The sequence below is a fragment of the Ciconia boyciana genome, chromosome 3 (assembly GCF_034638445.1).
Source record: "Ciconia boyciana chromosome 3, ASM3463844v1, whole genome shotgun sequence".
In the NCBI taxonomy this organism is placed as follows: Eukaryota; Metazoa; Chordata; class Aves; order Ciconiiformes; family Ciconiidae; genus Ciconia; species Ciconia boyciana.
Genome location: NC_132936.1, coordinates 50,517,935 through 50,539,494, shown reverse-complemented (window position 1 = coordinate 50,539,494; position 21,560 = coordinate 50,517,935). Strand labels below are relative to the sequence as shown.

At 36.5% G+C, this 21,560-nt stretch overlaps 1 protein-coding gene across 5 annotated transcripts in view; it reads left to right on the top strand.

Moving 5' to 3' along the window:
• ATG5 (autophagy related 5) overlaps positions 1-21,560 on the top strand; it is an 82,781-nt gene that overhangs the window by 47,319 nt on the left and 13,902 nt on the right. For all 5 annotated transcript variants that reach the window (XR_012041434.1, XM_072855594.1, XM_072855593.1 and 2 more), the window contains one exon: positions 10,089-10,206. Coding sequence is in view for 4 of the 5 variants with exons in the window: in XM_072855594.1 (XP_072711695.1) it covers positions 10,089-10,206 (118 nt within the window). In the remaining variant the exon portion in view is untranslated. The remainder of the gene's footprint in view (positions 1-10,088; positions 10,207-21,560) is intronic.

Genomic DNA, 21,560 nt, shown 5'->3' with positions numbered 1-21,560 from the left:
TGTTGCAAGCCTCTTAAAAATATTAGGGAGTAAAAGTTCCTGTTCATCACCATAAAGACTTTTAACTTCATGAAGAAACTAAAGCTTCCTTCTCACCACATAACTGTAGAAATTCTAATACAAACTCAAGAAAAAGTGAAAGGATGCATTTTTTTCTATAGGTTGTAATCAGGTATATATTATTTTTACAGCCACTGAAAATATGTAATTTATTAGAGCAATTTAAAATGTATTGTGGGAAAAACAAGTAATTTGATTTATTCTATATGTTGACTTTACAGCTGGTCCTGCAACCGACATGACATCCTGTCAGTGAGTCAATTTTTCTGGTAATTCTAGATAGGTGTGTTAAGCATGTTTATACTCCTTTTCATCTTATGGTTTTTAGTTACATATTGGACATATAAAACCATTACTTAGTTCTTTTATTCAAAAAATTTTAATTAGTTCTATTTTGTAATGTGACGGACCTTATTCTCTGAACAGTGATGTGACGTTGCAGGTAAGCAGTTCAAAATTCTGAATGCCGACAAAAGCAGTGCTAGCCTTATTCAAAGCACACAAAATCATAACTAGAGCATCTATTAGATGAAGTCTGCAGAGACTAAAGAAAGACTAGAAATAGTCTCTTAATTTTTCTTGGAACGTCGTTCCAGTCCTAACAACTTGGAGAGTAAGTGAAATAGGAAAAATCATCAAAGGTATACAATAAAGCAATGAGGTGTCTGGGGGAAGCCCTCTATAGCTTGGAAGATTTGAAAGAGGGCAGAGGAGCAATGATTACAGGATAAAGACAATCACGTTGTTGTGTTTTATGCCTCTCGTATTAGAAGCTGAAAAAATACTGATGAAATTTGAAAGGTGACAGATTTCAAATGGATAAAACAAGATCATTTCCTTTGTGTGTGTGTGTGTACTTTAGCTTGTTGAACTGAAAATCAAGGCTGAACTTGCTGCCTTATGAAAGAGATGAAGTTTATAGGTTTTTAATAGATGATTGAGGAAGAGTGAGTTCTTTGAAGCTTCTTTCAGTGGGTATATGTATTTCTTAGTGAGTTTAACTTTAGCCAGTTGTCCTTCATATAGTCAGTGACTGCTTGTCGTGAAATTTGATTTGGGGAGGTGGGGGGGATTGCTTGAAACGCAGAGGAAGGGAGTTGCAACTTTCATTTAGTTTGTTTTACTGGGGCTCTGTGGATGCCTCTTAAAACCTACTGTTTTAATATTTCAAATGAAGGCTAGCTGAGGGCAATGGAGGAGAGCAGTTACTGATTTTTAGCTGAGTTTCTGTAAAGGTATAAAAATAAAGGTTAAATCTGAGTAATCATTTTGTGAGGTCTACTGTTGGAGAGAGTTTCTTTAGTCCCAACTGCACTAATATGCTTCCTAAGAGAATGGTATGTTCCTTCTAGCAAATAAATTGGCAAGGATAATTTGTATGTGCTGGCAACAGCGTAACCAGTGTTTCTAAGGAAATTATTTAAAATAAGGGGACCATGTTCTTCTTAAAAAAAATAAACAGATAAAAATAAAAAGAGATTTTAGTATGTTTCATTTTGATCCTGGTTGAGCATCGAGTTTCCTGAAGGTAACCTCTCATTTTGTCACTGGAAAGTTCCACAAAGCGTAAAAAGCTGTGCTCTAGAGTGGCAGAGACCACCTTGCACTGTGGCTGTAAACTAGGCTTCATGTAGAAATAAGCTGGTTTTACATTTTTTCGTTAAGTGGGACAAGCTTGTAGAAATACCTTGTTTCAGTATTCTAGTAGAATAAATATTATGAGCATTTGAATTTCCTCCCTTTTGTGTGTCTATTGTCATCAGAAAGCAGCGATTTCAAACAGACCCTTAAAGCATTAGTCGACAGTGTTGCAGAGCCTTGGGCGTTGGAGCAATTACGAAATAGTTACCTTCTCACAAGCTAAGGCAAAAAGAAAGGTATAAACTTGAGCCCATCTTTCTCTGAAAGTCTGTGTTGATTTTCACACTGGAATTGTTTCATTAAACCTGTGGGCATGAAAAGTGAGAGAACAGCTTTTCTGGAAACTCCTTGCATTCTGGCAGCTTAAGAGCTCCTACAGAATCTTTGGAGGGAATAGAGATAAAAGTCAGTTAAAGTGGTTTAATAGCAGAATTAGAAATTCCATCCACTCTTCAGCCCCCACCCCTGGTCTGTGGACTGTTAGCATTGAATTTGATATGTTGAAGTAAAATAATTCACTTAAGGAAATAGAGGGGGGTAATTGATACCTTTTAATGCAGAAATTCAGATAACTTCTTAAGATTTAATAAAGCAATATGAATATTATGAGTGGCTTTTTAACTTAAACTTCTGTTTTTCTAGAAGTCAGCTTTGCTGTTACCACAACACCTATAAACTGAATTTTATAACTACAGCTTGGAGCAAGTCTGTGATAAATAATACAATTATTTTAAGGACAGTGATCAAAGCTCCTTGCAGCACAGAAAAAATACCAGACTAATAAGAAAAAAGTGATCCAGGGATATTTTAGAGGCATTTATTAAACTAGCATTCTCACATTACATTTATTTTTTTGTTGGTCAATATATTAACATTGTATTTTCTCTCTTGTATTGTAATTCCAGTTGTCTGAGGACACTAAATGTAATGCATTTATTTCATGTTTGGCTTTATCACATTCATCTCAGTAAAACACAATGTTAAACTGTATAATTTAACAAAGATATATGGTGACTAAAATGATTTTCCTCCTTTGGAAGGCTTTGTGATAATAATTTCAGAGTCCATGGGAAGTCTCCCTCCGTTTTAGCGATCCATTTGTATTGGAGTTTTCATTTTAAATGATGTTGCATTTTGCTTCTAGCAGGTAACTTGCTTTGAGTTGCTTTAATAGATGTATTTTGGGGTGTAAGATTTCTGTATCTTACATTAGGATTTTTAAAAGCCAAAGTCAAAAAGTGTTGTCTTTGGATCATAATAAATGTAAGTATTACAGTTCTGTCTGACATAGTAACCATTTTTCAGTCTTGTTTGCGATCATACAGGATGTGAAGCGGAAAGAAACATATCACTTCTTTATTTATTTTTTTTCCAAGCATCTAATGAAGATGTAAGAATCAAACAGTTTTTTGTTTTAAATATGTCTTGTATCGGAGAAGAATCTGTTTTTTTCCTTCTGCTTCTCAAATTGCTCTTTGAGTAATGGCAGCTTGTTAAGAAAAGGCTTCCTTCATTTGTGCTGAAATGAATAAATGACCTTTTATTGAATTCTTTGGGAAGTGGACACAAGTTTATTTGCAAGTAACAACCATGGATTATTTTACATATTTATTTTTTTAAAATCTGTAGGTTTGTGGCTAACTTACTGGAAGGTAGTGTTTGTGCATAGGCATACTACATTACAATTCAGTAGTGAAAATGAAGTTACCTTGATATTTAAATATCATTTGGCATTTTGGCATTTAAATAATGGATTTCAAGTTATCCTGTAACTTGAATCTCTAGCCTTAGAGTTCATAAGTGTATTATTTCTTAGCACACGTCGAAAATACTGTTTCAAGGTTATCCTGACTGAAGCACAAAGTGATTGCTTATAGTCAATGAAGGAGTAAGACTATAATAAATTTTTGAAATATTTTTTGAAGTAAAATACTGAGACTCCAGGTGACACACAAATCTTTCAGAATCTATTTATTTAGAAGCATAAACTGGAAGATATGCTGGGAAATAGCAGCAATTGTGAATAGGAAAATATTTTAAGATTAAAAACACAAGTTAAAAATAAGATTGGACCATTGGAGAAGAAATCAATTTAATAAGTAATGCAGTGTCTCCTGTGTTTTTTTAACTTGAGATTACAAATGAAAGTGAAAGGGAGAATTTGAAGTTTAAGATCACAATTTTGTGCCTAGAGTAGTATTTCTTTCAGTACATAGAATCATAGAATTGTTTAGGTTGGAAAAGACCTTTAAGATCATTGAGTCCAACCATTAACCTAGCACTGCCAAGTCCACCACTAAACCATGTCCCTAAGCACCACATCTACACAGCTTTTAAATACCTCCAGGGATGGTGACTCAACCACTTCCCTGGGCAGCCTGTTCCAATGCTTGAGAACCCTTTCAGTGAAGTAAAATTTCCTAATATCCAGTCTAAACCTCCCCTGGTGCAACTTGAGGCCATTTCCTCTCGTCCTATCACTTGTTACCTGCGAGAAGAGACCGACCCCCACCTCTCTACAACTTCCTTTCAGGTAGTTGTAGAGAGCGATAAGGTCTCCCCTCAGCCTCCTTTTCTCCAGGCTAAACAACCCCAGTTCCCCCAGCTGCTCCTCATAAGACTTGTGCTCTAGACCCTTCACCAGCTTCGTTGCCCTTCTCTGGACACGCAAAGGGCATACATGCTTGTCTAGCTTTTTTTGTAAGCTTTTATTAATTGAATGATGAAATAGGAATTACTTACAAGTATTGGTTAGGCAGTATTGATATTTTTAGCTACATGATCACCTTTACTCTGTTGTGGAGTTTATTAGGATGTGAGTATTGCACTAGATTCTTCTATCATCCTAGCATAAGGTTAAGATGTCTTGATAGGTGGAACATAAATTAATACTTCAAAATATTAAATAGGTTGTATGAACAAGAAATATGCAGGAAAGTACAAAAAAGGACTCCTGTAGATATTGGCCAGTTATTTATACAGAAATATTTTGCAGATTTAATTTAACTTACATAATTGATTTAATCTACTTGAGTTGCACTGGCCATTGCAAAAGCAAATGGTTAGGTTTTAGTTTTGCTTTTAAGAAAGAGCATGATTGGAGATGGAAGCTTAGAACAGCAGCGCTGAATGGTGGGGGAAGAATTAGATGTCTACGTACACGCAATTTTGCCTATAAAGCATTTTATTATCTGCTGTGATCACCAGCTTATGCAGCCTGCAGGCATCTCAATAATGCAGAATAATGAATGTGAGTTAGACTAAATCTGCTCTTAGATTTCTTCACTGTATAGTCACCTGTTTGTTTTCTAGATGATGATAGTCAACATTTGCCCTGCTATTCAAATGTTCTCCCTCCTACATGACTGATGCTATTTGTTGCATAGTCTGCCTTGCTGGCTTGTTTTGACCATCTATTGTTAGCTGTTTACAAATGTAAAAAGCTCTCTGATGTGGTATTTTTTTATTCATTGGTGATTTTTTCCAGAAGCCAGTCAAATGTTTCTATTGGCCAGAATACTGCAGGTATTGGGATATATGAAATGAGCTTAAGAGCCAAGTAACCCTTCTTAATATGGGACTAGATTCTGAATGAAGGTCAAAATATGCAGCAGCTGAAGCAACTGTAGATAACATTATTAAAATCATAAAACTTGGGACAAGACGTAGGGCAAGTTCAGGAGGGCCACCTTAGGCTAGGTCCCCAGAAGTTTCTTTTTCTACACACCCAGAAATAGTTCTTTCCCATTCCGACACAAATTCTTTCTTACCTGAGTTTATTGTTGATTTTCAGTCTTAGCTGCCACTTCAATTTAATCTTTCAGTCTGAAAACCTGCCTGTCTAGTTTCCAGTGAGTGAAGTATTTAAAAAAACAAACAAAACCACCCCCCCCCACAAAAAAAACCAAACCAACCAACCAAAAATAAAAACCAAACACCAAAACAAAAGCAGAACAGAAACATTGCTTGTGCCTTTTCCACAATGAAGTACTTGGTGATTCTGGTCTAATATTAAGCAAAAAGAAGCCAAAGATACACACCCAGAAATACCAGAAGAAAAACTGCGTTGCAGCACCAGTGAAAGAGCAGTATTTCAGATGGGGCTTTGCAGTATCTTGCTTTCAAACAGACATGATATTGTGATGGTTCTGTGACTACAGCAATTCATCATCTTTTCAATTAGTCACTTTTTTCATTGTGCATTGAGATTTTTAAATTGAAAACATTTCTACAAAGCAGAAGACATCTTAGAAAATATATGGGAAATGTATTTTTGAGTAAATATTTAACAAAATTTATCTAATTATTTTCAGGGAGTAGTTAATTTTCCTGTACTTTCCTTTTTATATAAAATAACTTAAATAATTATGCAAACTCTTATTATTACTTTTAAAGCTTCTTGGTTGAGTTTAAATCAGTTTAAACAAAATGATAAATCTAAATTGAGAGGGGTTTTTTAGTGTAAAGTGGTTCATTACATAACAGCACAGACTATGAACTTGACAAGTTACTGAAAATATGATGGAGTATGTAGGGAAGTCTCAAGTTTTACAGTTTTAGGCTGTCAGCTTATGCACACATGGGAAAGGAGTTATTTTTTTACTTTGGGTTCAATATGTATGGTAACTTTTATTTGTTTGAATACTATTAGAGTAGCAGCAGAGTGTTTAGGCAGAAAAGCCAAATCCCTTCCTCTAGATGGAAATATTGGTAACTCTGTGATTTTTCCAGATTAAAACCCAGCAGTTCATGAGTTATGTCTTTCATTTTAAGATGCATCCTGTATAAAATATCTGACTAATTAAATTGTGAATTTCATGCAGTGTTTGATGTTCTGTTGATTCTGAAAAGGACCAGGCAAGCTGACTACTCTTTTTGGCAGGATGACAGGGAAGAAAAAGAGTTATGATTGCTAGCACAATATGTAACTATATAGCTTGTCTCTGATCCGGTGAGGCTTTATGCTGCCTTAAAGGGTCTCTTAAAACTTTCTCTCACCTGTAATTCTTCTCAATGCCAGTATACCTGAATAAGTAATTTTAATCTATTTTTCCTCAGTGTAGTGTAATTTTATTTTCACTGGCACTTTCCTATCACTGTTACTGTTTAAACTTTCTTTTTAAAGAGTAAAGTCTTCATTTCTTCTGCAAAGCACAAGATTTGTGGTGCTATGTAGTAGTATAGAAGAAAGAGAAATTTCAGTTGCAATAAATAAGTCCAACTTTCTAGAAAATATGTTAACTTAGAGTTGAATATTTGCTTTCATAAAAATTTGATTTGATACTAAATTGCAGACATGATCAGTGTAAAATGCACTGCAAATTTTGGGCCAGGTGATTGTCTTCATATGCTGATATACTGGAAGGCATTTCCTTTGTAGATCTGTCATCAGCAATTACTGATTGACTCTCACCTGTTGTAGCCTGTGAATGCATCCAGCATCTTTTGAACAGCTCACAGCTACATTGGAGCTGGACTGTAAAATAAATTAATTTTAAAAGCGCTATATTCTGTTGAAGCTATGATAATCTTAGTAGGAAAAAACAAGGGGTACTGTACAAATACATGCTTTAGGCCTGATGGAGATTATTTAAAATCATTGTCAGTTAACAGTTATGCAGTGATGTCTTTGTGGGTTAGATTACAGGTAGTACTGTTTTGCATGATTGATTAAGCAAATATTGTACAAAACACAAGATTATGTAAGCAATTACTCATGTTGGCTATTCCTTCGTGTGTTGTTGTAGTAAATACTAGAGTAGAAAGCTGTAGTCAAATTGGGCTTATATTACTAGCTACCACACTTCAAAAGGGGTGATGGTAAGATTTTTCTAAAATTATTTGTGCTCCTATATGACTAAGATACTTTGAAAAGTTATCCTATAAACATTCTAGATTGTAGGATGGGACTTTTCTTTGGACTCTAAATGCATAAAGCATCTGCTGCATGGAAGGGAAGAAGTGTAAGCATGTTGGGGTAATACTCTGCCTGTAGGATTATATTTGTCAACCACAATCTTTGTATAAACGATGTGCAGTTACTTTTATCATTTTAACATTGATGGAGACCAGTGATTTTTATTTACATTACCACATCTGTATTGCTCAACACTTAAAATACAAAATTGAATTAATTTTCTGCAGTGTTTCATGGTAGCAGCTGAGGATATTGCTTTGCATCACTCAGCAACTATGTGGAGATTTTAGAAAATACATTTTTGGCTTTTCCCTCTTGGCATTGAGTTATGATAACTAGGAAAAAATTGATTGTAATTTTTTAATAAATAATGAGAAACTGCAGTATGCACTTGGGAAATTCTTATCTTAAAAGTCTATTGTTGATAACCCCCTTTGCCTGCATCCTTCTTCTGGTGTTTATTTCCACTTCTGCTGCTTCAGATGGTAAGCACTTGGGAGCTGTGATTAGACTTCTGTGAATAATTCATTATTTCTTTAAAATAAACTCGATAGAAAATTTTTTTGGTTGTAACAATGTTTTAGGGGGGTTGTCTCTTTTTTTTTTTAATGTTTTGGAGGTACACTTATTCAATATAATATGCCAGACTTCACTTCTCAAGTGTGGATCTGTCTGAGGTGGATCCTGCTGGCTGTGTGCCTCCCATCATTTTTCAAATGTTCAGACATTTCATTAACGCTGTTTGTATCCACATTCTGCTACCCTGAGGACACAGAGAATTGACTACAGCAACTAGTCAGCTCCTTCTGATCAGACTTCATAAGAAAAACTGGAAAAAGACTGTTTTTCCATTTTTGGAGACTGTTGGCAAGAAGTAACAAGTAGCTGTGCGTCAACAGTTCTGCACTGTACTGCCCTGGAATTACTTTAAGGCAGCGTACCACTCTTACGAAAAGACTCCTTGCCTGTCTGTTTCAGAAAGGTGAATGACAATTAGTTTGTCATGGTTAATCTACTGCTTGTGGCTTTTCATGTAGGTAGGTGACAGAGACCACATCGTAACTTCCTTTCAAAATTCATTTTTAACTTTTAAATTTTTTACTATACTTGGGTTTAGTGTTTTTTTCCATAAAGCTCCACTAGGAGATAAAATACTTCTTGATGTTGAGTTGTGTTGCTTTGTTTCTATTTTTTAATTACCGTAGGACATGAACCACTTTCTGAGTGGTAGGAAACTAAATTTGGAAGGGGCAGTGGCTTGTATTGCTTTTTTCGATTAAGATAGTATGTGATGAAAGTGTAATTTACTGGAGCCCACTTACCTGTAACGCAGGCCATATCAGCTGCTTTCTGGAGTTAGCTGTTAGCAGAAATTTGTCAGCAACAATTTAGAGCTTGATTAAAATTTTGGGGTTGGTTGAATATGAGGTTTTTAACTTCTGTTTTCTGGCTCAGGTGCCCAGTTTGGGGGGGAGCGGTCAGGTTGTCAGGAAAAAAAAACAAACCGAAACTTTTCCTGTCGTTTCAATAACAGATGCTTGCTGACCCTGGGGTTGCTTATACAGATACTCAAAGAAGGGTGGCTACCTTAAGGTAACCACACTTCTTAAATAAGTGAATCTGTAGATCCCATGAGCTCCTTTGCTTCTTCTGCAGCTTTGAGAGTTTTATTGCCTACATTGTGGACAGTGACTGGCAGTCAATTTGCTTTTTTTGTCTCCAGAAGAAATTATGGTGTGCAAGACCTAACAGGACCCATAGTTGAAATCATTCTGAATTCCTGTGCATATCTGCAGCAGAAGTGGGGCATATATGTTCTTTACATCTGACTAATTCCTTAAGTAGGCAGAAGACTCTAGGTTGTCTGTCAAAACACAACACTTTTTTTTTTTTTTAAATTGTACTGTTTCTTGCGGCTGAAATAGTTTAAATTTTTCAACATAAAATCTACTGGAAAAAAAATTCACCTGGCTTGAGCTGTAAGGGTACTTGTTTGTTCTAAAAGGAGGAAGATAGACTATTGCAGAAGGTATTGGGTATTTGTTACAGTATTGCTTTGACTTGGCAAAACATATAGGCGTACGTTGAGCTCCTAAGTTTGTGCTCACTGCTTGTTTTACTTAATTTAAGAATATATTGAAATGTTTTGTTCAAGGAGATCCTATTCCTATAACAGAAGGGATTCTTTTTTAATTAAAAAAAGAAAAAAAATAATATAGCCATGACACTGTTTATAAATTATCTTCACAGTTTTCTGGAGCGTCAACTTACTTTCAATTGTTAACAAACAAAAACTCCCCTGCATTTCACGATATGAATGGAAGGCAAGGGGGGGAGAAATGGAAATGCCAGATGTTTCTTCTGCTGCAACCTCTTGTTCTGCCCTATCTTCTGCCTGTCTCAAATAGTAATACTACATATTTGCATGGTCCTTAAATTGTTGTTTTTGCTAATTTTGTTATTAAACCAGGCAACAACAGAGAGACCTTTTATACAGAAGCTATTTCGACCAATTGCTTCAGGAGGACAGTTGCATACTTTGGGAGATCTGCTAAAAGATGTGTGTCCTAGTGCTATCGCCCCTGAAGGTACTGTAGAAATAACTTTTGTCCAATAAGATTTTTCTCTTGATTTATTGTTTGGGTGTTTTTTAATATGGGGATTTTGGAGGTAGAACTATGTCTCAGTGCCAGAGTTTCAGGTTTCACTCCTTCCTGGCCCTTTAGTGTGCCCATTATACATCACCTGCAGTGTTTGGAGAGGATAAGATTGAGTCCTTAGGCAATCCTGAAAAATTAATCTCTGGAAGTTTTATTTTAAAATTTGTGTACTCCTTTGCCATCACGCTGTTCTTGATAAGAACATTCACATGTTATTTTCTGTATTTTTAAAAATATTCTTAAAGCAACATCAAGAGAAGTTTTATTTTAAGTTACCTTTAATTTTATATTGCATAAGCTTTTCATATGTAAAACTCCAAAACTGATAGAAATTGAAGATGTTTTCAGAATACTTTTTCCCTGTTGAAGCCCAACCTTTAAAAATGTACCAGAAAACAAAGAGGTTGTTATAAGTATGTAATAGTTTATGTATAGTTACTAAGTAGTATTGTGTGATAAGGTACCAATTAGTTCATGTAGCATTATATCATTTCATACAATAGTATTTGGTTAGCATTTATTTAGAAAAATAAACATTTCTGGATGTTATTTGAGCCTCAAAGATTACAACTATTGGAACTCTGATATACTTTTAGGTGGGGTAAATATAAAAGTTATGTACTCTGCCAATTAAGATCAAAATTATTTAACGTGAAGTGTTTTTCATCTTGTTCTTGCTGTTGTCTTACCAGTACCTGTAAATGGGTAACTTTTTTTTTCGGTCATTAAATCGCAATTTGTTTTGAGAAATGTCTGATATTCTAGAGAAGATCTTGGCACAGAATTTACGGGTGTAGTATCAGCACTCTTTGATAGTAAAGCACTAAATTCGAAATCAGTGTAAAAATCTATAAGATGTTGTACACAGAAGTTGTGTAATTCAAAATCAAACAGTTGTCATGGATTTCTTTAAGTATGCCAGTCTTAGAAATCAACTGAAATCTCAAAGTATTTTTTTTACCCCTGTTTAGTACTTGTTAACACAGGGAAATATAAGAAAAATATGGAATGTTGCTAGCCATGTGTCCATTTTTCCTAAAGCTACTATAAATTTTAGAGCATAATTTTAGGTAATGCTTTCAACTAACTGTCCAAAAGATAAAGCAAGATCCAAATAGATACTTTAATGTTAGCACAAGCAAGTTTAACCATCTTTATGTACTTAAGTGTGAGGATCCTACAGACACTAGTGAAAAGGTACAAAGTGAATTTAAAAAAAAGAGTAAGAAGGGTGATGCATTTTGACTTGGAAGACAGTCAAGAGCAGAAATTAAATGAAAGAAACCCAAAAAGCATTTAAGCAAAAGTTATTCCAGGATATAATGGATGATAATTTTTATGTGGATTCGCTAAAGCTGCAGATGGGGAATGTGCTACTTACTGCCTTTGTTAAAAGCATGAATGTAATGTAATTTTATCTGAGTACCAGTGACATGATGCTTCCCATTAGTAGGCCTTCTTTTCAGATGTCAACAAATGCGCCAACCTTTAATAGCAGAATAGAAATGTGCTATGCTAATTGCTTGCTTCATTTTTGTTAAAGGCTAAAAAAAATCCCCTATACTGTTTACTCAGTGAGGGCAAAAAATGGTGATTACTTGGAATAAACTAAAATACGTATTATCCTTACACTTCAGAGGAGTGATTTGAAATTTGGTGGAAGGCTTCCTTGTATTGGAATATACTTGTCTGTTCCTGTATAAATCTGCTTAAATTTGGCCTAGTTTTGATCTTTAAGATTCTACTGAGCAACTTGCAAACTTAGAGTTTAATAAATTTGATCCCTCACATGGGTGTGAGCTATCTAGGATTCAGCAGAATTCTTCCTGTAATGCAGCTTTGTATTGTTGTGTTTGTTCAGTTGTTCCTCTTATATTCTGAGTGTTCTCCTCCTCTTCTGGTAGGTAACAGAAGGAAAGCTGTCTGAGCTAAATGCAGAAAATAATGTGAACTCTTGAGGAGATATGGGGGTAGACTGATACGTAGAGTCAGTGGAGGGGGAGGCAGACTGACTGAACAAGTAATTTGGAAGAAAATGACAGATCTGGGAGTCATTAAATGTGATGGGGAGAGCAACTATAAACAATGTGGCAGGATGAAAGAGCTTGGGGCAAAAGCCAAAAACTGACATAACTGTGAACACCTGGACAGAGTAAGCGGGATAGGAGATGATAAAAGGATGAGGGAGAAAAAGAAGCATATTGTATGTGGATCAGTATACACTCAGTATACACTGAGATTGTGCAAGGTATCCATGAAAGAATTGGAATGGAAGTCCTGCTGGCGAAGTGATTTGGATGGTCTGGAGACCCATTTGGAGAAACAAATTGAATCAAAAGTTGAAAAGAAGGGCAGCTTGCATTGGCAGAACGAGAAGATGCAGATGGATAGGTGGCCAGGTAGAGCTGGAGATAGTCAGATAAGCGACTGGGGAAAACTTGTTCAGGGTTTGCTGTACAAGTAGATTGCATCCCAGACAGGAATACAAAGTAGAAAGTTAAGCATGGCAACATGGAAAGAAAACGAGACCTACGAGATAGATCATGAAGAAGCAGAACTAAGACAAAATGAGGGATGACAGAGAAAGGATCAGAGTTACAGAAAATGACCTGAAAAGATGGATGCCCATGACAGCAGTGATTGTTACTTCTGAGGAACATGCACTGGTGAGGTCAGTGCACTTAAGAGGTGTGAAGGGCAGCACCGGTTTAGGCTTGACTGCTTCAGTTCATCATACTCTGTTCACTGATGATTCAACTTAGCCAATAAGTGAACTTTGATTATTCTCTTGCTTGGCTTAATCCACTCATCTCATTCACTATTCAAGTGTAATGTGCACCATATTAAGTGTTCATGCTCTAATACATCTTTGAGCTATTAAAAAAAACCCCACTAACTCACCAGACTGCATAGTGCCACTTTTGAGTTTTGCCTGTAGAAATGTTAGCAGCCATAACGAGGGCATAATTCTCCCTTTTCCAGCAAGTGAACTAGACCCCTGAGACTACAGAACCTCAGCACATCTGTGCTGCTGAAGTCTCCATGAAACCCACTCAGTCAACTCATTTTCTCTCTGATGCTGGTTCACTGAGAGTTTAACAAGCTTCCTCTGTCAATAGATGCTCCATCAGTTCTAAATGCAGAGGAGATTGTAGAGCTGAGTTGCTTCTATCACTTTGCAAGCATTTTTTTGAAACCTGGGAAAGTATGCATAAATGTTTTCCTTCTAAAGTAGTTATATCCATTTGAAGTTGAATGCTTGAAATTTAGGAGGTGTCAGAGTTGTAGACTGCCTGTATGATCTTAATTTCCATACTCATGCACGCTGATCATTATACAGTTTATAATCACTCTCCACCTCTCATCTCCCTTTGTTTTCTGTGAGACTTTTTTCTTCCTGCACAGGCTGGAAGTGTTTTAGTGTCAGGGCTGTGTAGTGAAAAGTCATTGTCCTGATTGTTGAAATGATGGATGGGGAATGAATGTATTTCAGGAAGTATTATAATTTAGGCAGCTGAATACTGCCTTTGGGAATTGAATTCAGTTCTTTCTCCCCTAGGGAGTTCATTCATATGTGATACTAGGCAAGCTGAGTGTTATAAAACCACCCATTTTATAGAGAGGAGCACCAGAAAAATCCAGGGATCAATGTGAGTGTTCTGCTGAACAGCTTGCTTGCTTGTACTTGGAATCAGTGAGAGCTCTGGGGCTTTGAGTGTGCAAACACCAGGCACTCTCTGAAGTCAGGTTCTAGGCCTCTCATTACTCTTCTTTCACACCCTCCAAAAAAATGTATACTTCTGGCCATAATATCTCTTTGACTTCAGTAGGTGATCTATAAAATGATGGTAATACAGTCCCTTTCCACAGGAAAATCTTGATGAAACAGTTTCTGAAGGAAAAATAGCTTGTGATCAAGACTTTGAATTTCATGATATTAAAAATTGTCCTCTTTGGACCTTTTTTGGTATCTTCTAATTTTTGTTCTTGTAAATGTATATGTTTTGTCTTAATCTACAATTTATATTTATCCTGGTCAAGGCATTAAAACAATGTTGTAACAAAACAGAATACATTATCAAAGGTATATTAGAAAATTATGGCAAACTCTTTTCCACATCTGGATTTTCAGACTTTATTCAGTGTTATCAAAGTTTAGATCAACTTAATTTTTCTGAACAAAGGGAAAAACAGTAGTATCTCATCAAAGATATGGTTAAAGACATAATAGACATTGGTGAAGCAAGTTGTTTTCAACCCTTTTCACTCCTGTTTTCAAAAAGTAATTTAGATATTTTTCCAAGACTGTTTTTAAGCACCCTCTTTAGTGAATTAATGCATTGGTGACATCAGCTGCATCTTTTTGTCAGTGCAACACAATCAATGTGAGCTTCTCTTTCTTTCTGTTTTTCTCCATCTGAACTTTTTTTTTCCTTTTTCCTCTATGGTTTTCTTTTTTCCAATGACTTTTCATTCAACTGGAAGCTTCGTGGTAATTACGGTGATTGCTTGTCTATGGTGACATCCATAACTGAGCTTTGTGCTGTGGGAACACAGAGAATATATGATTTTCAGACTCAGCATTTGTAGCCATATATGTGAGCTGTTCTTGCTGCCAGATACTTAGGGACCACCACAAGAAGAGGGAGGGAAGGGTTTCAAGAACCACCCACAGTGTCTATATGCCTTCGCTTTAGGAAACATGGATATAATTAAGTCTCTCTCTTAACTGTCCTGAGAAAAAATATTTCAATGAAAAAATGTATTTATATATATGTGGATTGAATAGATATGTTGATTGCCAACTGTTGAAAACATGATGTAAAGAACATTGTCAGAAGTAGAACAGGTTGAATAGCGACATTAAAACACTGATAGTGAAAATGGTCTTTGTAAAATACTGTGTCAATGTTACTTTGGACTGTTACAGACTGTGGGTAGCTGTTTAGATACTGCATTTTATCTAAATTAGCTTATGAAACTATTTATTCAAGGCTTTTATTGTTTGTTGAAGTGCTCTAAAAAATAAAAACTTGAGCAGTTATTATCCCAACCCATACTTCCCTGGGTCTCCTCAAACTGATCCTTTTTTCGGTTACGTATATGTTATCCTGCTTTGCTTAATGAATGCTGTACAGTGCTCACCTTTCTGGGTTGCCAAATAGTTTCATCTCCTTAAACTGTGCATCAGAGAAAAACTGATGGATAAAAGTTAAAGGCTTTTTGTCATGGGCATTGTTAGACCAAAGGAGAGAGTGGCTTCTACTTAGAGTCTATCCTTTAACTCTTCAGACTGCAAGGAGTGTTAGCTTGATCTTTTTTTGTCCTTAATCACTGCAGTGGAGTTGTTGCAGAGAGCATAGCAGTTTGGAACCCATTTGCCAAAATGCATATCAAGCAATTTATACATTACTAGTAATGATCAGAAAGTGTGAAGAAAAGCAGTACTTCGAATTAGAACAAGCACTAAGAAGCCAGTGTAGTTCTTAAAACTTTTGGCAATCATATTAATTATCTTGACTGTAAAGGATACCCTGTTCCTCTAGAACAACAAGGAGAATGGCTACCTTTATTAGTAGCAAACATCTTTAAGAATAATACAATGTTGACAGTACCTTCAGAGAAGATGCTCTTTTTTCACCTTACAGTATTCCTACTGCGGTACTGTACAGTACTTTCCTCTGGAAGACTAGGTTAGAACTGATCTAATATAACCTTCTCTAATTTTCTGTCTAAACGAGTATTTAGACAGCAAATGTGTTAAATCGATATCTTCTCATTAGCTGAGTAGTTTTTCTTTTTCCTTGGTGCCTATTTAGTTGCTTCACAGGCAGCAGTTGTGGTTACATGGCAACAGAAATAGTAAGACCAAGTCATCACATAAAATGCATCACCTTGCATTTAATATTGATGCATTTAATTTGTTTCAATTTTTTTTTCTTTGTTCTGATCCTCCTGTGTTGACATGAAGTTTGGGAAGCAGTGAAGTCCTACTTGTCATGTTTAATAAATATTATAATATTCTCAAACACAAACTAATCCAGTAATCACTTCCTCTGTATTGCAGTCTACTGTAATCTCTCTTTAAAGCATGTTATAATTTGGTTTTTTAGTTACTGCAATATTAAGTTGTAATTTATCAGTTACACAGCAGTTCATAGATGAAAGACACCTCCATCTGAAATTTCACTATGGGTAACCCTATGCTGTGTATGAGTACATTTTTTTATTTACTATATTTCCATAATTATTGTTTACTTAAATTCATCTAAAAGCTGCATACAATTGAAATTGAACCTGAGAGTTCTGTGGTTTTATAGATATTATTTAGCTTGCTATTCATGGACTACTATTGCTGACCTCCTAGAGTTATTGGGAAACCTTAGTAGAAGATGTGCAATTTAATTTCAGTAAAACTCTGCAAGTTCTTCAATTTGAGCATATTAAACTGTGTTTAGTTCTCAGTTGTGATCATGTCCTGTTGGGGCTGTGTGCTTTGTTTCTCCCTAGTTGTTCATACTTAAAACTGAGGCAAGCAGGTAATTTAGGTTTTAGGCAATGTTTAATTATTTCTGATCTTGATCCCAGCATCATGGAAGAGTGGCACTTATTTTTCAGTTCTTTTTTCAGCTTGTGTTGACCCATCTTATTTTCTTTCATGGCAATGGTTCTACAGCTGTTTCCTTTCTTTTTCCTGCATCATGTTCCTTCAGTACCTCTGTTCTACTCGTACATAACTCTTGCTGTCCTTTGTTACTCTTTTAATATCTGCTTTTGCATCCTTTAAAATTGGATCTTCCTCTTCTTTGACTAAGCTCACCATAATCTGCATAACAATTTTTGTAGTTTTTCAAACCTTAGCTGATTTCCTAATAGAAATAGATCTAGATCTTCAGGGAAGTAGTTAGTCATTGTCACTTCTGCTTTAGTTCTTTCTTCTTGCTTTCCATCCTTTTGTCCTGTAGTGTTCCATTATCTATACTTCTACTTCAGTTTCCTTGAGTTTTCCAACAATTTTTTGTACCATTGGATATGAAAATCTAAAACATTTAGATACCTAGGGACTGTGTCTCTCTGTCAACTTTCTTCCATTTCCCTGTTTAGATCTCTTGGTTTTCAGATGTCCTCCAAGAAGACTAATGTCCTGGTTACTCAGGGAAATCCAGAATAAAATTGTCCAGTGTCCCCCTTTTCATTCACCATTTTACACTCCTGAAATTGTACAAAGATCCTTTCCAGCCAACAGTCCAAAGTCCTAGTTTTACTTAACATAGACTGTGCATCATGTAGTTTTGAATCTAAGCTCATGACAGATATCTTTTTTTATTTTAATATGAAACACCCATTCATGAGGACTCCAGGGTTAGAATCGGATTATTCTGATTATTCATGCTACAGCTTGTAAGCTCATTGTCTGATCTTTTTTTCCTATGCTTGTGGATGCCACTTGCACAGACAAAAGTTGATCCTTTAATTGGACAGTTCTTGTGTGGTAAAGTGGAATTGTCAGCAGTGGTTCCAGAAAATTAGGCAGTCTTTTAAATAACTTGAGTTATTACTATTTGTGAGAAGATTTAGTGTATTATGGAGGAACAGGCTAAGATGAAGCTTGGTATTGCCTGTGGTCTCTTAGACTGCATAGTTATAGTTTCTATGCAGGTAAGGAAGAGAAGATGTTAAGACCATGTTGTTGCCTGCAAATATAGCATAAGGTCACAAAGCTGATATGGTAGAACACATTACGTATGGGTATTCTTCCCAAAACTGCTGAATAACAAAATTAATTATCTGTGCCTGAAGGAGATAGCACCATGGCTATTTTTCCCTACTGTCTAATAACCTCTGTCTTACTGTGATTAGGTATATTAGGCTACCTGCTTACAGTAACAATGTCATTTATGACAGGTAAATAAAATTAACTGTTATCTATCTGTTGCTGATAGAGAGGTCATGCTGCATTTTCCCACTGTTTTATGCATCTGATGATAGGTGTTCCTGTTGCCAATTAAGGGGCCTTTGTTTCCAGAAGTAGAGATATCAGTTCTGAACTTCAGAGTTTATCAAATTTGAAAAAAACCATGTGAATAATTCACAGAAACTTAAAAAAAAAAATTGTTTAGTAGACATTTATGAGGTTCCTGTAAAATAACATCCTAATATTGTAAACAGTTCATTTAGAAATGGTGACTCATCTTATTAGGAGAAGGGCATGAACACAGTATGATCTTGCGTAACTACAGAGCAACAACTGCAAGAGGAAACAGTGTTGAGTTCAACAGAATGCTTTGAAGAGGCAAAGGGTTAAAATTATAGAAAACAGAGTTGTTCTGGGGAAGGGGAAAGACTTCTTTCCTCTTCCACACCAGAAATTTAAGACATTGTGCATAATGCAAAGATAAAAATTGTATAATGCAGAAGGAAACAGTTTTATTCCACTGCTATCATGTCTAAACAACTCTGGATACAATTTTAATTTGCCAGTGTTGTTGAAGTCTTCATAAAACTTGTTTTGATTTTTGTCTCATGCTTCCTTGAAGACTCAAATGGTAAACATTTGGACATAATGACGCAAACAGTAGGCTATCAATCAATCCCAGTTTTCACAGCATTGTTGTTCATTCAGAAAAGCTGTGTGAACTGACCTCTTTCTACAGCAGTGTCATTAGTTTTTTCAGAAATAAAACAAGGATCAAAAAGACTTTCAGGATTTTTCTCTTAAGACTTGCTGTACTAAATGATTTTGTAAAATTAGGGATCAACTGTTTTCAATTAACTCTCAGCTTTTTTTAATGTATATTGTATGGGAGACTACATATTAATTGTTTTTGTTCTCCCTCAGTTTTCTAAGCATTGACTTCCAGTAAACTAGTCAAACGGAAAATTGAATTTAGATTAGATTTGCCGTGTAGGCTCCTAATTTTGATGGAAGTGACAAATAGTGCAGTAGAAGGAGGTAAATGTATGCAGTGTGAGTGTCTTTGGATTGACATGGAATATAACTGGGCTTGCTCTGTCTGAGGTCAGAATTAGCTGGACCTGGGGTTTACCATGGGAGCTGCACAGCAAGGAGAGGAGCCCCACGGCACCATCCCAGTCCTTGCGGCTCTGGTGGTGAGCAAACTTAGGAAGCTTTTGCTGCCCATGTCTAGCTAGTAAGTCTGACTGCTTGTGCTCTCTGCAGGCTGGTCTCTACTTTTCAGTGCTGTGGAGGTACAGTGTTGAAATACTTTTCCAGGCCACCTAAATTTAGAAGTAAAACTAGCCCTGGTCAGTTTTAGGCAGTTTGTTAGCCACACCTTCATCCCACATGGATATGACAGTATTATGAAGGGTTAGAGGTCTTATAGTGCGCATGCATACTAAAAGATGATTAAAAGCTCACCAGTGATATGAATTCTAGTCCACTGTCTCCTCTACTGTGAGAGTCATCTTGCAGGTCAGAACTGGACTTCAGACCACTACTTAAGCTATTCCACCTTCCTTGAGTCCTTGACTCAGTGGTGCCCTCCATGTTGGAGGATGTCATCATGTATGTCTCCTTTCTAGTGTGAGTCATTATTTGTGTCTGTTATCTTTTCCTAACCAGGCCATCTGCTTGGATTATCCTTCTGCATCTGCCTTTCATCTGTCTGACTTCTGACTTTTTGATTTTTTTTACACCCATACACTGCCCCAGTTGCTTTTTTTTTTTCAAGTTGAAGTGGAAAGATTCTTTTTTTTGTGTGTTAAAATTGCATGCCTTTTGATTTAGTAATTCTTTTTGATCAAAAGGGCTGGAAGTTCAGAGGTTGGCTTGAGATTATAGCATTAATAGTCATGACTACAGAATTGATTAATATAGCATTAATTTGTCACAACTACACAGAAAGGTGCAAATAACCTGAGAGTTAATAGTGTGGCAGCTGTGCTGTTTGTATGGCTTCTTGTTAGCCATCTTCATTTCTAAACAAGCTCTTTGCATAATCAGAGAGGGCTTCTGTGTATGCAGAATGTTCTGGCTTGCTTGCTCTCAAAAGAAAAGAAAAAACATGGTGGGGATCTGGGGCTGGTTGTGATCTTTCTGCATAGAATTTCTCAGGAAACAGGAAGCATAACTTGGTTTTAAGGATTGCTCCAACTTTACCTCAGTTGACTATACAAGGATTATCCATTTGGTAGCTTGTGAGCTTTCCTAGTGGTAAATGGGATGAAATTTAGCAAGTCCAAATGCTGGACTCTGCACCTAGGATGGAGTAACGCCAGGCACAAGTATAAATTGGGAGAGGAGTGGCTGGAGAGCAGCCCTGCATAAAGGGATCTGGGGGTGCTGGTTGACAGCAGGCTCAATATGAGTCAGCAGTGTGCCCTGGCAGCCAAGAGGGCAAACCGCATCTGGGGTGCATCAAACACAGTATAACCAGCCAGTCAAGAGGTAATTATCCCGCTGTATTCAGCATTGGTGCAGCCTCACCTTGAATACTGTGTGCAGTTCTGGGCCCCACAATTTAAGAAGGATGTGAAGGTACTCCAATGCATCCAGAGGAGAGCAACAAAGTTGGTGACAGGGCTGGAAGGCATGTCCTATGAGGAGCGGCTAAGGACTTTGGGTTTGTCTGGTTTGGAGAAAAGGAGGCTGAGGGGCGACCTCATTGCTCTCTACAGCTTCCTGAGGAGGGGAAGTGGAGAGGGAGGTGCTGGTCTTTTCTTCCTGGTATCCAGTGACAGGACACGTGGGAATGGCTCAAATCTGTGCCAGGGGAGGCTTAGACTGGACATTAGGAAGCATTTCTTTACCGAGAAGGTGGTCAAACACTGGAACAGGCTTCCTAGAGAGGTGGACGATGCCCCAAGCCTGTCAGTGTTTAAGAGGCATTTGGACAATGCCCTTAGTAACATGCTTTAACTTTTGGTCAGCCCTGAATTGGTCAGGCAGTTGGACTAGATGATCATTGTAGGTCCCTTCCAATTCAATTATTCTAGGCTAGTCTAGTCTTTCCTCTTCCATCCAGCAACTTTCCTAATATCACAAGAGTAATGTGCTTTTTCTTTGTGACTTAGAAGTGGTTTCTGGCCATGCACATGCATACACTTTCAAAAGGGTAGAATGTAGGAAGAGGTACAGCAAATAGGGAAATAATCGTGTTTCTCGGACAAGCCTCTGGAAATTTGTTCAGCTTCAGCTAAATTTGTTCTGTCGGCCACCCAACAAGTTTTATTAGTATCAGACTCCAGACTGTTCTCTTTAAATTTGTCAGAAGGCCAATGACTTTACTCAGGCACAACAAAGTTTAAGTCTGTTATTA